This window comes from Tachypleus tridentatus, chromosome 4 (genome assembly GCF_004210375.1).
Source record: "Tachypleus tridentatus isolate NWPU-2018 chromosome 4, ASM421037v1, whole genome shotgun sequence".
In the NCBI taxonomy this organism is placed as follows: domain Eukaryota; kingdom Metazoa; phylum Arthropoda; class Merostomata; order Xiphosura; family Limulidae; genus Tachypleus; species Tachypleus tridentatus.
In genome coordinates, this window is record NC_134828.1 from 106,572,446 (window position 1) to 106,590,763 (window position 18,318).

The 18,318-nt window shown below is 35.6% G+C and overlaps 1 protein-coding gene across 2 annotated transcripts; it reads right to left on the bottom strand.

The window, feature by feature from the left end:
• Window positions 1-1,114: 1,114 nt before the first annotated feature.
• On the bottom strand, window positions 1,115-13,705 carry LOC143248398 (venom allergen 3 homolog). Of its 2 annotated transcripts, none has more exons than XM_076496752.1 (5): window positions 13,477-13,705; window positions 6,406-6,560; window positions 4,403-4,524; window positions 3,513-3,594; window positions 1,115-1,353 (listed from the first exon to the last, which is right to left on the bottom strand). In XM_076496752.1, the coding sequence occupies exons 2-5, from the start codon at window positions 6,557-6,559 to the stop codon at window positions 1,130-1,132; spliced, it is 582 nt and encodes a 193-aa protein (XP_076352867.1). In that variant the 5' UTR covers window position 6,560; window positions 13,477-13,705; the 3' UTR covers window positions 1,115-1,129. The 2 variants fall into 2 exon arrangements, with proteins under 2 accessions (XP_076352867.1, XP_076352866.1); XM_076496751.1 differs by lacking the exon at window positions 13,477-13,705 and adding an exon at window positions 7,915-8,061.
• Between the last annotated feature and the right edge of the window lie 4,613 nt (window positions 13,706-18,318).

Sequence of the window (18,318 nt, forward strand, 5' to 3'; positions counted from 1 at the left end):
ATTCTTGTACTTGCATTGTATCGACTTTAATAGTGGGACTCAGCTGTAACTCTAAAAGAACACTCCCTACCCCAAAATGCGGGCGTGTTTTGACATTAGTGAGACCACAATCCATAAAACCTATGACTCACAATCTGAGCAACGTAACTGCAAGGCCTCGTCTAAAGAAAAGAAGTGTGTTTTTCTTTTAGTAAAGCCACATTGGGCTATCTCCTGAGTCCACCGAGGAGAATCTAACCCATGATTTTGGCGTTGTAAATCCGGAGACTTACCGCTAACTAGCGGGGGACAAAAAAAAAAAACGTTTTCAAGTACATGTTATCAAAAGTGTCTTCACGTATGAACATAATTCACTGACAAGTAAGGAAACTCGAAAATAAGAAATTTAGCAAATTATGAAGCAATTCTTCAATACAGCGTGTGGTTGCTTAAAGTAGAGAAAGTATTTATGCTCGATGGCCCGGTTAAGGCGTGCGACTCGTAATCTGAGGGTCGCTGGTTCGCATCCCCGTCACACCAAACATTCTCGCCTTTACAGCCGTGGGGGGCGTTATAATGTGACGGTGAATCCCACTATTCGTTGGTAAAAGAGTAGCCCAAGAGTTGGCGGTGGGTGGTAATGACTAGCTGCCTTCCCTCTAGTCTTACACTGCTAACTTAGGAATGGCTAGCGCAGATAGCCCTCGAGTAGCTTTGCGCGAAATTCAAAAGCAAAAAACAAACAATTTATGCTCGAAATCCTTACACATAACATTACTAACTAATAAATGTAAATATTTAATATCTATATTTAAGAACGGCTGGTATGAACGGGTGGAGAAAGCACTAGCAGAGAAGCGAACAACGTTTCGACTTTCTTCGGTCATTGTCAGGTTCAGGATGACCGAAGAAAGTCGAAACGTTGTTTGCTCCTCTACCATCCGTTTTTTAAATATATAATTTTCTCTGTAAGTGGGTGTTCTCGTCATCACGGATATTTTGTATGTGTTTTGTATTGCGATGTAACTGGTTTATTTAACGGATAATTTATGTTATTTAAAAGTTGTGCCTTTACCTAAAATTTCGTGATCCAAATTTACTCATAACAATGTGCCAGATTAATTTCATTTGCTGAATGATTCACTAAGGCTTATATTTTAAACAAAACTACAATGAAAATATAGATAACCTGAGAAAAGTGGCCAGCACTATATTTGAACTTGAATGGATAAAGATGATTATGGTTAAAACCAACTCGTTTGTATTCGTCATACCAAGCTTTAACCTGAGTCTCCCAGTCCGGTTCGTCTCTGAGATTATCTTCCTTGTTGAAAGTCCATGCGATAGCTACATTTTGGCCTACTGGAAATCTTTCTAAAAGTATTAATCAGAAAATTGTTGCTTGTAACTTCAGTCATTATGTATTGAATACAGATTATCCACCTTTTACGCGAAACCTCAAAATAAATTTAAGCGAAACAATTTCTTAGGATGCTCTGTAAACATTATATTCAAAATAAACAGAAAAAATTTTGTGCCCATTTCTTACAAACGTATTTTACATCAGGAAAGAAGTTTTTGCATGAACTGGCTAAAGCAATTCACATTGGTGTCGCTACAACCATATTAATGTTGTGTATAATGTGTGTGTATTTTCTTATACCAAAGCCACATCGGGCTATCTGCTGAGCCCACCGAGGGGAATCGAACCGCTGATTGTAGCGTTGTAAATCTGTAGACTTATCGCTGTACTAGCAGAGGATAATATTAATGTTAATCGATATAAAGTTTTTGTTACATCACGATTAGCGTTATTTTATAGGCTAATATAATATTTTAAAGAACCGAAAGCTGAGGAAGAAACTAACTTGGAAGGTGACGGGATGAAATATTTTCTTTGGACAAGTCCAAAACTGATTTCATAGTTTTGTAAAAATTTAGGCCTACACAAACATATATTGATCAATGTTTAGCTGAAGAAAATGTTAATTGAGATTCATTGTCTTTCCAACGTTCACTAAGTTAAGGCGGTATTCGTAATCTTAACTTCACAACAGAAGTTTACTTTCTCTTTGGTAAATTTTAAAAAATTGTGTCACAAGTGAAAAAAAAAAATGTGCTGACTCGGAGATTTTAGCATTCAAGTAATGAGCACTTTGGAATTTATAAATTAAATTCATAAATGATGTTTTAAATAACGGTAGGTGTACACGTTAAGTCCTACTTACAAACAATACCTGCAACGTTCAGGCAAAGGTAGGTCATATAAACATTATACCGTCCGTTGTAAGCCTATGTTTTCAATGTTTTAATTTAATTGTCAACAGAGAGGCATACGACGTTAAAATCCAAAATATTGTAAAAGTAGTCATAAATACTCAGAGTATTATAAAAGACGTCATAAACGTAGTTTCCACAAATATCTATAAGTGAAACAACTTATATAAATACCAGTGAACCAGTCAAGTTTTGTTTTTAGTGGTGGAATACTAGTGGAATATTTTGCGTTAGCTCATCAATCAACTAGCCACGAATTTCTGCCGATAAAGTTTATTCTTACATTTGTTGTAATATAACAAGCGAGGTATTTCTATTTGAACGTCATTTGTAACTTTAGGCCTTCAAACTAAATCTGTGTACAAGTGATATTGATAGTAGCCAACATTAAGGAAGAAATAAGCTAATTCGTTATTATTATACTGGCTGAACGTAAAGTTACTTTCTGCAACTAATTTAAAAGAACGCACCATCGGTTACAATGAAAAAACATTACCACACTATAATAAATGCTATAAAAATATCAATTGTCACGATGAATTGTTAGTTTAGATATATTTTGATACGCTCTCTGTTAATTCTCTATATCAAATAAATCGCTATGTTTTATCTATTGTGGTTTTAAATTTTGAAATTTCTTACCATTTCATTAAACATCTTGAAATAATTGGAAATTGGCGAAGAACATAAAACTGGAGTAAAAAAATCAATATTGAGTCTGCGACAAATAAGCGAGGCCTGAGACACTTATCACTTGAAATTACTTTAATATTTTTATCATACATGCTGATTAAAAAAATGTTTGTACTTTTCAAAAAATAAACAGTGGGACTGTTTGATATGTATTAGCTATCAACGTATAATCAGTATAATTTTAATCGCAATCTACTGCCTCGTATAAAACAGAAGGGTCATATATATTTATATATATATAGAGAGAGAGAGAGAAAATGACATTTTTCAATAATAAAACTATTTTTGGTGCTTACTTTAAATATGCTCTATCGAAGTAGCCTGAAATAATAAACTTCTATGGAATAAGTCAAGAATTAACATATCAATTTAAAATTGATAATACCAATTTAGGTTTGATAAAATGGGCAGAAATGTTTAATACAATAGTTCATAATATTAAAAGTAGGCTTAAATATCATAATTACGAACAATGAAATGATTTTTCGGTTTGTTTTACACTATATTTAAAACCAGTTATAATTCGAATATCTATATTTATAACCATGGTAAACGTCACCTACCTACGTTTCTGTTTTGATCATGTCCATCCATACACTGGTCTGCCCATCGTTGGGCTATTTCAGCCAATTCTTCGTCCCAGCTCTAAAATTAGAAAGCATTGAAACTTCAAATGCTAAAATGTAACGTAATTTAGTTTAATAAAATAAAATACATGAAAATATGGAATAGTCAACCAAATAAGCTTATTAAATATAGGTTACATTCAAGGCCTTACATCTGTTGTTAATATATCGTTTAACGAATGCATTAAGCTACCTGAATTTTAATGAAAAAAAAATACTTTCAAACCTTTTCAGACCTTTACTATTCCTTTCAAAATAGTAAAACCCCATGGTCAAAATAGTTTTGGTAACTTCAATGAACTGGTCTTAGTAATTTGAGAGGGCAAACATATGTTTGGGACCTCTAATATAAAAAATTAAAAAGTTTACATTTCAGAAGTAAAGAGAAAAGCATGAGATATCTGGAGCTATACAACATAAATATATATATAATATCTGCAGTACTCGGTCAGTGTTCTACAACACATATTACATTCACCTAATGTTGCTCATTCCCTTTCTGTTTAACATAGTCTTACTCCATTAAGTTTGTATAAAGTTCCATGTTCAAATGTGTCAAACACTAATTTATTAAAAATAAATCAAAAGATAAAACTACACTCGCGATAAGCAGTGGGCAAACCATGGATTCGTCGTTAAAGAATATATTTCTAAAAGTCACAAAAACGTTATTTTTCTATGTAATTTTTCCATTTTTATTTAATATATCAGATATACAGCATGTAGCCTTTACAGATGTTGAACCTCAGGAAGCAAGTAAAGAAAACTCCAAAATAATATTTTACATTAATATATATATATATTATAGTTCAAATTTTTACGCTTACCAGTTGACGCATGTTACTAGCTGCTGGCAAACCATGTTCCTGTCCCCTAGCGACTGCTGCCCGAAGCTTATTGTGAATATGAACAATGCTCTGTTTGTGTTCCACAGATAACCCTCCACTTCCTTCAAAAGGGGAGAAAAACATATATGTATGTTAAATATATCATTCAGGAAGCTAAATATGAGTCAAAGTTTAAATTCACATCGACAAAAGCTTAAAAAAATTTGACTTCAGCATTTTGTTTTATTATAATCGTTAAACAATTAAGTTAGGGTTAATTAACATATTTACCTTGTACGAGCTTTCGATTAAACAGACGTTTAGCAAACAAATGTCTAGCCTTAAAATCATTAGGTTAATCTGTGATGGCTACTGCCAATAGTCAATAATGTATAATCTTATTCAGTTTTAAATATATCTGACTTTCTAAAATAGTTTAAACTGATATTCAAAGGAATGACATATAGTCTTATTGTATGAAAACCATCGAACTTACTAATAGTTTTTACACACAAAGTGTTTTGTTGTTTTTCTTTAAATTTTGCACAAAGCTACACGAGGGTTATCTGAGTTAGCCTTCCTTAATGTAGTAGTGTAAGACTAGAGGAAAAGCAACTAGTCATCACCACCCACCGTCAACTCTTGGTCTACTATTTTACCAATGAATAGTTGGATTGATCGTACATTATAACGCCCCAACGGCTGAAAGGGCAAGCATGCTTAATGTAACGGAGATGTAAACTCGCAACCCTCAGATTACGAGTCGAGCATCCGAACCTCATGCTGGGCTTTTACGCTAATTTTCCTGGATTCGTGATGATGAGAAACCCACTTTAAATAATTTTTTGATCTTCCGGAAGTTGACATATAATTCTATTCGACGAAAATCATACGATTGTTGAAAGATTCATTAAATTATTTACAGTTTTTCATTCAAAGTTATTTTGTTTATAATCTAATATAGGTTTCTGTATTTTTGTTATACAGCTGTTTCGTGTAATAATATCTTTATAACTGTTTTTAAAGATTATTTTCCTTCTTAAAATTTATAATTACGCTACTGTTTTACTGTTTTAACTCTTTAAACTGAAAAAACTAAGTCACATTTCAACCCCTCAGCTCAGTAACGTGAACGATACTATCACAGAATATTGTCATGAAGTTAAGAAACGGTAGCTTTCTTAATGTTATAAAGTCATAATTAGTGGTAAACTTTTGTCGGTACTCACCGAAACTCAGTGATAACTCTTTTTAATATTCCAAAGATAGTACCATTTGCTTTTCGGAAACCGCTAATGAATTTCATTCCTTTTTACTATTTCGTGGGAGTTGAATATGAATGGTACATGAAAGGATACCTTTAACCCACAGAAAACTGGGTACTCCACACATCAGGAGATCAGAACCTCACAAAGGTGAGTGCCTGTACTTCTTAAGAATTTCATCACTAATAAAACATCAGGCCCGTCATGGCCAGGTGATTAAGGCACTCGACTCGTAATCCGAGTGTTGCTGGTTCGAATCCTCGTCGCACCAAATATGCTCGCCCTTTCAGCCGTGGGGAGGTTATAATGTAATGGTCAATTCGTTGGTAAAAGAGTAGATCAAAAGTTGACGGTGGGTGGTGATGACTAGCTGCCTTCCCTCTAATCGTACACTACTAAATTAGGGACAGCTAACGCAGATAGCCCTCGTGTAGCTTTGCGTGAAATTCAAACAATGAAACGTTAAAATGGAGACCAACGATACAGTTATACTGACAAAAAACAAAAGTAGAACGTGAGCTCAGATTCTGTATGAATGTTTTGCTTCTAAAGGTTTTAATAAAAGAATAAAAAAGGAATGTAAAATTATTTTGAACGTGAGCTCAGATTTGGAATAATTCAGTATTAAGATTGCAGCTAAGAATAAAAATCTGAGATCGTGAACTTCGATTCCATACATTTGTTTGCCCTCTTAAACCTATAATAAGACAATGTAAAGATTGTGGTTAATACACTTACGAAGAAGCTTCTTTCCTGGACATGCCATCGGCCTATAGATACACATAGTGTGAGAAGAACCCATGAATGGACAGGCCTGGACAACAAACATCGCATGAGCTACTATCATTACCAGTGATAAAGATTCGATAAATATTGATGTACGAGGCTTCATTCTGTTGGAGAAAATAAAATATGTTTAAAAAACAAATTTGAAAACATAAAAAACGTCAAATATGTATTTTTATATGTTTCTAATACGTCGTATGACAAGGTACATGTTTTTATTTTGTGTGTATATCTATACGGGTAAACGAAAATGTATTTACAAAATTTCCATTTAACAGTTTCTTAATGTTAACTTTGATCAAAACAAGCTACCTATTTATATCAGAAGTAAAAAATGAATCCAGCAATGAATATACTAAATTAAAACTAGCACGGCTTGGCCAGGTAGTTAAGGCGTTCGACTAGTAATCTGAGGGTCGCGAGTTCAAATTCCCATCGCACCAAACATGCTCGCTCTTTCGGGCGGGAGGAGTTATAATGTGACGGTTAATCCCACTATTCATTGGTAAACGAGTAGCCCAAGAGTTGGCGGTAGGTGGTGATGACTAGCTGCCTTCCCTCTAGTCTTACACTGCTGAATTAGGGACGGCTAGCGCAGATAGTCCTCGTGAAGCTTCGCGCGAGATTAAAAAAAAAACAAACTAACTAACTAAATTAAATATACTGTTCCTATGGTTTTACTTATAATGGTTAGAATTCATTTTTTATCAGTTGTGTACCCTCGTTGTTAATGTTAATGTTGGGTGTGATCTCAACAATACCTCACGAGGTGTGGACATCTTAGAATGTTCAAGTTAATCCAAATCCATATACTGAACAATAAACAGTCTAAACTTCATTACTGTATAGAACTGTGAGAGGAACCTCACTGGATGTTTAATTGAGAAATAAAGAAATTACAATTTGAGCATTTTTTTTTTCTGTTTGCAACAAGACGAGGCCCGGTATGGCCAGGTGGGTTAAGGCGTTCGACTTTTAATCTGAGGGTCGCGGGTTCGAATCCCAGTCGCACCAAACATATTCACCCTTTCAGCCGTGGGGGCGTTATAATATGATGGTCAATCCCAATATTCGTTGGTAAAAGAGTAGCCCAAGAGTTGGCGGTGGATGGTGATGAGTAGGTGTCTTTCCTCTAGTCTTACACTGCTAAATTAGGGACGGCTAGCGCAGATAGCCCTCGTGCAGCTATGGGCGAAATTCCAAAACAAACAAACAAGAAGACGTTTTTACTTTATATGGGCTATGTTTGCATCTTCGTTTAAAGCAACAGCATTTTAAAAGCCACAAATTACTGGGATTAAAAATATGCCAATATCACCACATTTGTCGAGCTGACACTATATCATTCTTAATGGTTCCTGAATTCATACTGCCAAAGAGTAAATCTTTAAAAATCGGCACTGAGGTCAATCTAATACCGGAGTAATATCTCACCAATCTAACAGCGGAGTAATATCTCACCTCGTAAGTAGCAGTGGCTTCTCGGAAAAATCGAGTCAGGCTTACTGCGGGAAGTCTTCAAAACAATATAGAATATTCCTCTGCGTATTTCTTGTTGCGCCGGTGTTTTTAAAGTCCAGCAGGGGGCGGGTACTAACAGACGAACAAATCTAGCTGTGGAAACATTTTTCAAACTAGATGTATCGTTCTATCAAGGAAAGCACGTCTTGCAACCTCACGTGATGATAATTTAAAATTTCATTTGGCCTTACACTTCCAATAACACCCCTTTTCACACAACGAAACGCAATTAGTTTTACGTAACTAGGTTATAATGTTATCTATTCTCTTGTCTGGGAAACGTGCGCCCCATATTTGGACACTAGAATGACCCATCATTTGAACGTCAAGAACGTCACCAGATTCTAAACTGCCATTCACTGTTCTATGTAGATTACAAACGTCGCTTCTTTCCATTCAATTGCTTTTTATTTATAATATTAATTTAGTATTACTGAAACTTTGGAATTAGAGAAACGTTACCATGAAAAGAAACTTGAAATTAATAGGCTTCTAGGACAGCGAATAATACTGTTTACAACCAAGGCAAAATCCTCTACGTACTGTATTTGAATATGCCATCTTACATACTGAAAACTAATGTTTATACATTCGCAATGTCCAGAGTTGCTAAACCCTATAAAATGAAATAAATGTTGTTGGATATAAAACTATAGGTTCAGCATGGCCAGGTGGGTTAAGGCGTGCGACCCCTAATCTGAGGGTCGCAGGTTCGCATCCCCGTTGCACCAAACATGCTCGCACTTTCAGCCGTAGGGGCGTTACAAAGGTACGGTCAATCCCACTGTTTGCTAGTAAAAGAGTAGCCTAAGAGCTAGCGGTGGGTGGTGATGATTAGCTGCCTTCCCTCTAGTCTTACACTGCTGAATTAGGGACGGCTAGCGCAGATAGCCCTCGAGTGGCTTTGCGCGAAAAAAAATAAAACTATAACTTAGACATATTATGATGAAAATTAAAATATCTGTATTCTTCGTACTTGAAGTTGACTCGATATAAAACCACATATAATCTATACGAACTTCAACGCTTAATGTTTGCATATTTCTGGAAATAAGCCACGAGCATTTGTGACACATATCAAACTATAAGGTATAAATCATGACCCCATTGGTGTTATACTTCCAAAGCATGATTAAGTAGTTGGCATAGCGCACTGTGGAATGTGAGGCACGGTTTGGTTTGGTTTGAATTTCGCGCAAACAACTACACGAGGGCTATCTGTGCTAGCCGTCCCTAACTTAGCAGGGTAAGATTGGCGGGAAGGCAGCCAGTCATCATCACCCACCACCAACTCTTGAGCTACTATTTTATCAACGAACAGTGGGATTCACCGTAATATTATAACGCCCATACGGCTGAAAGGGCGAGCATGATTGGTATGGCGGGGATTCGAACCGCGACTCTCGGATTACAATTCAAGTGCCTTAACCACCTGGCGAAGATAGCTTTGCGCGAAATTCAAAACCAAAGAAACCAAATATATGGACAAGTCTGCATCTTACACCAAAGGCGTTTTTTTATAAAGAACTCAGTAAAGGGATCTTAAATTTTGTGCTCGCGAAGTTCAGCGCTTAAGAAGTAATGAAACTTAGTGTATAGTTTACCACTTAAGAAGTAATGAAACTTAGTGTATAGTTTACCACTTAAGAAGTAATGAAACTTAGTGTAAAGTTTACCACTTAAGAAGTAATGAAACTTAGTGTAAAGTGTACCATTTAAGAAGTAATGAAACTTAGTGTGAAGTTTACCACTTAAGAAATAATGAAACTTAGTGTGAAGTTTACCACTTTAGAAGTAATGAAACTTAGTGTGAAGTTTACCACTTAAGAAGTAATGAAACTTAGTGTGAAGTTTACCACTTAAGAAGTAATGAAACTTAGTGTAAAGTTTACCACTTAAGAAGTAATGAAACTTAGTGTGAAGTTTACCACTTAAGAAGTAATGAAACTTAGTGTGAAGTTTACCACTTAAGAAGTAATGAAACTTAGTGTAAAGTTTACCACTTAAGAAGTAATGAAACTTAGTGTAAAGTTTACCACTTAAGAAGTGATGAAACTTAGTGTATAGTTTACCACTTAAGAAGTGATGAAACTTAGTGTATAGTTTACCAATTAATAATAATAAAACAACAAAGTAAGTTTTGATTCCTTGCAGTGATATTATTTGTTTCCCTGTTTGAAAAACTTTTATAAACATCGGTGTAGATTTATTATATATTCACTTCAGTACACTTTCATAACAAAACAAATTTTTAAGCCTCTTTAACTGTCACAGCGATAGCACTTGTGTTTTGTACATTTATAATATAGTTTAAATGAGAAGCATAATTTAACTGGTATACAATGTTAACTGAAGCTCACACAAAACAATAGCCTGGCATGGCCAGGTGGTTAGGGCGTAACTTTAGGGTCGTGAGTTCAAATCCCCGTCATATTAAACATGTTCACCTTTCCAGCTGTTTGGAGTTATAATGTTACGATCAATACAACTATTATTTGGCACAAAAGTATCCCAAGAATTGGCGGTGGGTGGTGATGACTAGCTGCTTTCCTTCTAGTTTTACACTGCTATATTGGGGACAGCTAGCCGAGATAGCCTTCTTATAGCTTTGCGCGAATTTCAACAAACAAACAAGACAAAACAATAAGCAGTACGAAAATCATTTTGAGATTTCGGAAGTAAATGTTAAGTTTATCCAACATGCTGCTCCACAATGTCTTCGGGAACACCCACAGTTAACCCAAAGAAACGATATGGCGAGTGTATCTGATATTTTATTCTGAATTCTCGTGATCTGTTTCATGTTTTTTATTACTTTAAAAACAGGTTGGTGTTTGTTTTTCTCTCTATTCGTTCGTATACTTGTCGAGTCAATGACAAAACACCATTTTACCCAGTCCCAAAACTAATATTGAATACAATCGTTTCGCACTTGGGTAAATTTTTTTTAAAAAAATGCTCGAAGCATCGTTCGTACTCTTCTGTACACGGGTCTGCTCAGTCTAATCAAATAATAATAATGGCAGCGGATCGTACTCCAGTATCATCAACCTTAAACGATTTTCATTTTCAGCCAGCTTTTATATGATCTAAAATTTATATTTTAAATAACATGAAACAAACCAATTAACCTATAAGAACGTGCAAAAAAACGACAGAACTTTCGAAACTCTTAATTCACAAGCCAGTAAAAGTTAACATGCTGTGAGGGTAAGACGGTGTCAATAATATTAGATCTAAAGTGGTTTCTTTCTTCTGATTCTGCGCAAAGCTTCAAATTTTGCTCTATTCAAATATGGAAACGAATCCTGAATCTTTACGTTGTAATTCCGTAACTATGTCTCTGACCCAAGGGGCAGACGAAACCTAAAACAAAATTTTAACTTTAATTAAGTATATACTTCTAATTAATTTCGTTATTTGTATCAGTAAATAAACCTGAAAAGAGACTTTAATAAACAAGCCTTTTGTATAAATTACAAAATGGTGATGTTACGTCAAAACATATATTTAATAAGATTATTACATTTTCTGCTACATAGTTTATAATTTAGTTTTATGAATCAACCAATACAACAAACACACTTCTGCTTAATTATAGCAGAAAGCGTTTGAAGGTTATGTAGCCTATTCAAAATTTAAAACAGTTTTGCACGTTTTAAATTACATATTTCATTTAAACTGAAAGTACCCAAATTTTTAATTACTGATTGCAAGTCTTCATAAAATCGATACCTCATGGACAAATATGAACGTTATAGAGAACTATATGCTTGAAATAGAAATAAAACTCTTGTTATTAAGTCATTAAAAACCAAGGAAATTGCAGTTATACCTAAAATACGCAAAAATAAGTACACAACGTTTCCTTCGAATTTTCCTTGCAGGTGTGTAACTACATATGTACTAAATGTACTTCTGCAGATTTCCGAAACAGTAAATAAAACTAAAATTATGAGTAACAAATAGTTTTCCTAAATTCTTGCTTTTGAATTCATATGCCAGGCTGTGTTATAGCCTACAGAATGCATAATCCTTCTCGTGATTCATGTCATGAGCACGTTTCACTGACATCACGACATTATAAACTGCATCGTTAACAGCCCCTTACTTGTCATAATTTTAGTGTGTACTGATTGACTTACAGATAACACACTAATGTATAGCGGTGCGAGTGGTTAAAACAGGTGTTCCTTCCATATGGCCTTCGGCTCTCTTTGTGGAAAATTACTAATATTCGTAATGTACAAACATTATCTAAATGTTTTGACATTTAAAGAAAGAGAGAAAAGGTAAAAGTAACTTCTATGATTATGTTTTAAAACAGCTTTCCAGAAAAGGGTAAAAACTACAAAGGCGTCGAACATGAAATAAAAACAAAAACTAAGGTATAAACCACAATGTGGGATGGATAAAATGTACCCTAGTAAGAGATGCACCTGCAGGTGTACAATCATCACAACAGGATGGATGTGTCGTCCGTTATATTTAACCTCGATATAAATGTAAAACTGATTAAATATCACATTTATCTGAAAAACTGCATTCGCCTCAAACTGTATCATTAACATTGTTTATATATATGTGTGTGCGTACGGTAGATAGGTAAGTGGACATTAATGTATAAAATCTTAAAGGTGTTGTACCTTTTGTTGCACCTGCATCTTTCGATTCCACTGAAATCCGAAAGATGGCTGTAATAACTTATAGCACGTACACTATTTTTTTTTTAATTTCGCGCAAAACTACACGAGGGCTATCTGCGCTAGCCGTCCCTAATTTAGCAGTGTAAGACTAGAGGGAAGGCAGCTAGTCATCACCTCCCACCGCCAACTCTTGGGTTACTCTTTTACCAACGAATAGTGGGATTGACCGCAAAAATTATAACGCCCCTACGGCTGAAAGGGCGAGCATGTTTGGTGTAATGGGTAATCGGACCCGCGACCCTTAGATTGCGAGTCGAACACCTTAATCCACCTGGCCATGCCGGGTTCTTCGTACACCTACTTAGTTTCGGTAAGAGGCCTGGTAAGGCCAGGTGGTTAAGGTACTCGACTCGTAATCCAAGAGTCGCGGGTTCGAATCCCCGTCACATCAATCATTATCGTCTTTTCAACTGTGGGGGCGTTATATGTGACGATCAATCCCACTATTCGTTGGTAAAAGAGTAGCCCAAGTGTTGGCGGTGGGTGGTGATGACTAGCTGCCTTCCCTCTAGTCTTACACTGCTAAATTAGGAACGGCTAGCGCAGATAAGCCTCGTGTAGCTTTGCACGAATATTTAAAACGAAGCATATTTTTGGTAAGTGTTTTTGGTTCATAATTTACACATGTATTTAAATGTGTATACATGTGTGTGTGTGTACATTTGTAACAGTTTATTATCTCAGCTTATTCTTTATGTTAAATTTGTATTACTTTTATAGTTTTAATTTATCTCTTAGCTGTACTTGAACTAGAACTGACATTTTTTAAGAGTATATGAACAAAATTCTCGCTCACCTGTTGTAATTGGTGTTGTGTACATACGATATAAATAGCTCTGTCAAATCCTTTTCTTCTCGTAAAATTTTTAGAAAGAACCATTGAAGTAATGCAGTTTTTTCATTGGATACTGATGGTGAAAGACCAAACTGGCGCTGATGGCAGGGTTACGACACAGCTGTAGAGGATAAATACGTGTTAATGTTTCACCTTTTCTCCTGTTGCTCGTGCATGTAATCTGATTCAGTTGATGGGTAGGTCTGTTTTATGTATATAGGTCTGCATGTATTCGTGGGCTGAACTCTGCGCCCGGGTGGAAACACCTGTTTATGCTGTTCGCATTTTAGGAATTTGTTTTGAAAACCAACGAGTGCTTAACGAAACTTGGAAAAGATCACGATGTGACAATTTGGAAGAATGAAGTTTTTGTTTGTTTGTCTGTTTTTCTATCTAAAATACTTTCATATTATTTGCGCGAATTTGCATAACTCAGCAGTTGAAATTTGATTGAGATCCACTGAAACAGTGCAATGTAGAAAAATTTTAAAAAGGTTCAGTTGATAAGCGTGCAATAATACGCTGGGTTAACCGTACTATCTGTACGTATGTTTCTAACCGTACTATCTGTACGTATGTTTCTAACCGTACTGTCTGTACGTATGTTTCTTCATAAGCTATCCGAAAACTCTTTTCGTGTTTATTTCTTCATTACTCTAACTTTACAACATATGTCTTCATCATTTTCAATTAAGATGATTTGTTTGTCTGTTGTTAAACACAAAGCTATAAGACGGGCTATTTGTACTTTGCTTACTACAGGTGTCGAAATCCGATTTTTAGCGTTAATAAGACTACAGACTTACCGCTGAGCCACTGGAGGGTGAGAAAGAAAAAGTGTCACATTTTTTGATCACTCGCTTTTGTTTGCGATATGATCATATCATAGTTCCTGGAAAGAGAAAGACCCATCATGGCCAGGTGGTTAAGGCGTTCGACTCGTAATCTGAGCGTTGCGGGTTTGAATCCCCGTCGCAACAAACATGCTCATCCTTTCAGCCGTGGGGGCGTTATTATGTGACGGTCAATCCCACTATTCGTTGGTAAAAGAGTAACCCAAGAGTTGGCGGTGGGTGATGATGACTAGCTGCCTTCCCTCTAATCTTACACTGCTAAATTAGAGACGGTTAGCGCAGAAAGCCCTCTTGTAGCTTTGCGCGAAATTTAAAACAACAACAAACAAAGAATCCACACTTCTTTACTCTTAACCATCAAACTTGCTAATTTAGTTTAATTATATTGTCTTGCCTATCGTTCAGTAATTTATTTTTTGTAAAGCACATATATTTCAACAAACGCCCCCAGTGGCACAGCGGCATGTCTGCGGACTTACAACCGGGTTTCGATACCCTTAGCGGGCATAGCACAGATAGCCCATTGTATAAATTTGTGCTTAATAACAAATAAACAGAAAGCGAATCATACAGATCGAATGTGGCAAAGTTTTTTGTTTACCGAAGAGATAATAGAGCTAAAAGTAGCTGAGAACTGAAAGACTATGGAACTTTAAAAATGTCTTTAATCTCTAATATAAATAATTAAGCCACACCATAACTGTCTAGTAAATTCTGTTTGCGAAAACGTACAATAAAATATAATACGAAGATTCTAGAATACTTGCTTATTACACTTAAATATTCTTTATGTGCAGTCATTTAAGTTTCCACTGACTGACTTACAGACAACACAATACTGTATACTGGTGCGAGTGATTAAAACAGGTGGCTCGTCCAGCTACTGTTATAAACTTGTAATGGTGTTTATTATTGCCAGAATCTGTGCTTTGGATAATTAAAGTACACCATCTTAAGTATATTTCTCAATATCTACAATTATTTTCTAAGATTGCTTGAGCAAACAATGTGCCATGTGGCAAGTTTTATAGGGGAATTGGTGTAAGCGACCAGTCAACGACCTGTGCCATCTAACTGCGATTGCAACCACTCAGCATTAGGATTAATTGTACACCCAACTTAACGTATGTTTAAAACTAAGTTTTAGAGTAGGTAACAACAGCTCAGTAGAGAGGAAAGAGTCCAATAAGCACCTGACCCTCAAAGGCCGTCCATACACCTAAATCCCAATAGGTGGGTTGTGAGAATTGCAAAACATTAAATTAAATTACTATATATGAAGGGAATGTAAAATAATTTGAGCGACATTTGACACACCGTATGTAAACCGAGTTAATAAATATTAGGTTTTAATAAACTGTTAATAAAATGTCTAAAAATTATCCTTGTCAGTACTGTGTGTGTTAACGTCCCTCAATTATCCTTGTCAGTACTGTGTGTGTTAACGTCCCTCAATTATCCTTGTCAGTACTGTGTGTGTTAACGTCCCTAAATTATTCTTGTCAGTACTGTGTGTGTTAACGTCCCTCAATTATCCTTGTCAGTACTGTGTGTGTTAACGTCCCTCAATTATCCTTGTCAATACTGTGTGTGTTAACGTCCCTCAATTATCCTTGTCAATACTGTGTGTGTTAACGTCCCTCAATTATCCTTGTCAGTACTGTATGTGTTAACGTCCCTCAATTATCCTTGTCAGTACTGTGTGTGTTAACGTCCCTCAATTATCCTTGTCAGTACTGTGTGTGTTAACGTCCCTCAATTATCCTTGTCAGTACTGTGTGTTAACGTCCCTCAATTATCCTTGTCAGTACTGTGTGTGTTAACGTCCCTCAATTATCCTTGTCAGTACTGTGTGTGTTAACGTCCCTCAATTATCCTTGTCAGTACTGTGTGTGTTAACGTCCCTCAATTATCCTTGTCAGTACTGTGTGTGTTAACGTCCCTCTGAAATAAAAATTTCTTTTTCAAGACGATATATTTATTATCTCTTCTAAATGACATTCAATATCTCTATATTCAGCTATAGCGGTCAGGGACATTCACTTGTTACACAATAACCCGGATTTTCGGGTTAATCGTATTCTGTAACTCGTGTGTGGGAGAAAGCGGGTGAAACTTTGTCGGCTGGTCTTCATTGTGATTTATCTTGTTGAATGAAGGCTGTTTCTTTTAAACTCAGTTTTAGCGGGCTAAATCCACAAGTTTATCATACAGTTGTGCAAGGGAGCGTAGTAGGAATGAACAACCGTCGAAAGTGAAATTGATTTAAAACAATAAGTGTGCTCAGCCGATAAAATACTGAGATCGAAAGCGACCTCTTTATCTCGTTCGTTTGCTGATATCCTTGAACTGTAGAAACGGTACCGCCGTGAAGCGTGCGAACTGGTCGAGGTCCCAAAACTGCCACGGTCCTCTAACTGTGAGCATTTTTCTTTCCATAAGCTGAAGGATATGAACCTAAACCTGCGGCTTGTTTGTAGTTTCTACATTAACCCACATCAACTAGTCTGGTTTGATGTAATCGCATAATAATGACCAAAAAATAGTGTATATATTTTGAAGTGAGTGATCAATCATGACGGTAAATTAAGCCGGCTTGTCTCGTTGTCTCCCAACATTCTTATAATTGTCAAAAGAAGACAAAAGAGACGTAATTAGTGGCATACAAGTACGTACAACTATATGGCATCATATAAATAATTTCTGAGGTAATACAAGACGCTATTTTGGAAAATATAAATATGTCTTACTTTAAAACAGGTTATAGAAGGTAAACTGTGTGAGATAAAAATAATAACATATAACCCTAACTGAAAAATATAACGCAGTGTCATCTCTGTTCTAAGTGCTCGAACGCATGTGATTTAGATGTAACAATACACGTCCGGAACATGTACATATTATGGTCGTGTAAATACGGACGGTTAATTATGTCTTAGAAAACAATCGACAACAACGTTCCTGGTAACTTGTATTTCACTTTAATATGTTACTTGCATTAAAGTCAACACTATTAACATTAGACAATACGTGAGAACGTTCTGTACACATGCGGTGAGCTGAAGATTTTTAAATACTTGATATATTTTCTTACATTTTTGCAACAAGTTACAAAATTACCTCTCACCAGTGTAAAACGACTACACGTTTATGGGATATTCAAACGGACGATTTCTAGTTTGGAGCAACAACAAAGGTAGGCAAAACTTAATGGGGTCAGGTCAGCGGATTCCTTTGAACAAACAAAAAATTCTGGTAATTAGCAATTGAAATCCTGTTATGTTATAACCATTAGCCAGAAGGAGTAACATGAACAGGCGATCATAGACCTAGTTTCAGGACTACATGTCATGTCATCTTATTGCACTGATAAAGTTATATAAATGAACATTATCTTAATCTCCCTCTTGGGACTACACATTATATACTACAATTTTAACGGGTTAATTACCCCAAGTTAAGAGACCTCCACTGCTACTATTATAAAACTACCACAATTCGGATGAGTTTTCGTTTTGTTAGTAAGTTAGATGTATCGATATACAGCATATCAAACAAAACGTTGCATAAAATTGTAAACAAAAACAGTAATTAAATTCAATTAGAACCAAAAATAATCTTACAGAAAGATGAGTTACTCACTCACTCATCACTCTGACAGAACTAAAACACTATAAGTTTAAACTAACTCAATATCCTGGTGCAGGATAGCTGTTAAAGCCTGTTACTGGAGATTTGAAGACTATAGAGGAACATGTTATAATTCCTCTCTCAGCTCTAACTCAATTCATCGTGAAGAAAGAGATACAACACAAATGGTTACAACAACAAACTTTATTAGAAACAATAAACAGGGTTCCAAATACAGTAATAAGATATACAACTCTAAAATTAGGGGTTCGATTCCCCTCGGTGAACTTAGCAGATAGCCCGATGTGGCTATGCTATA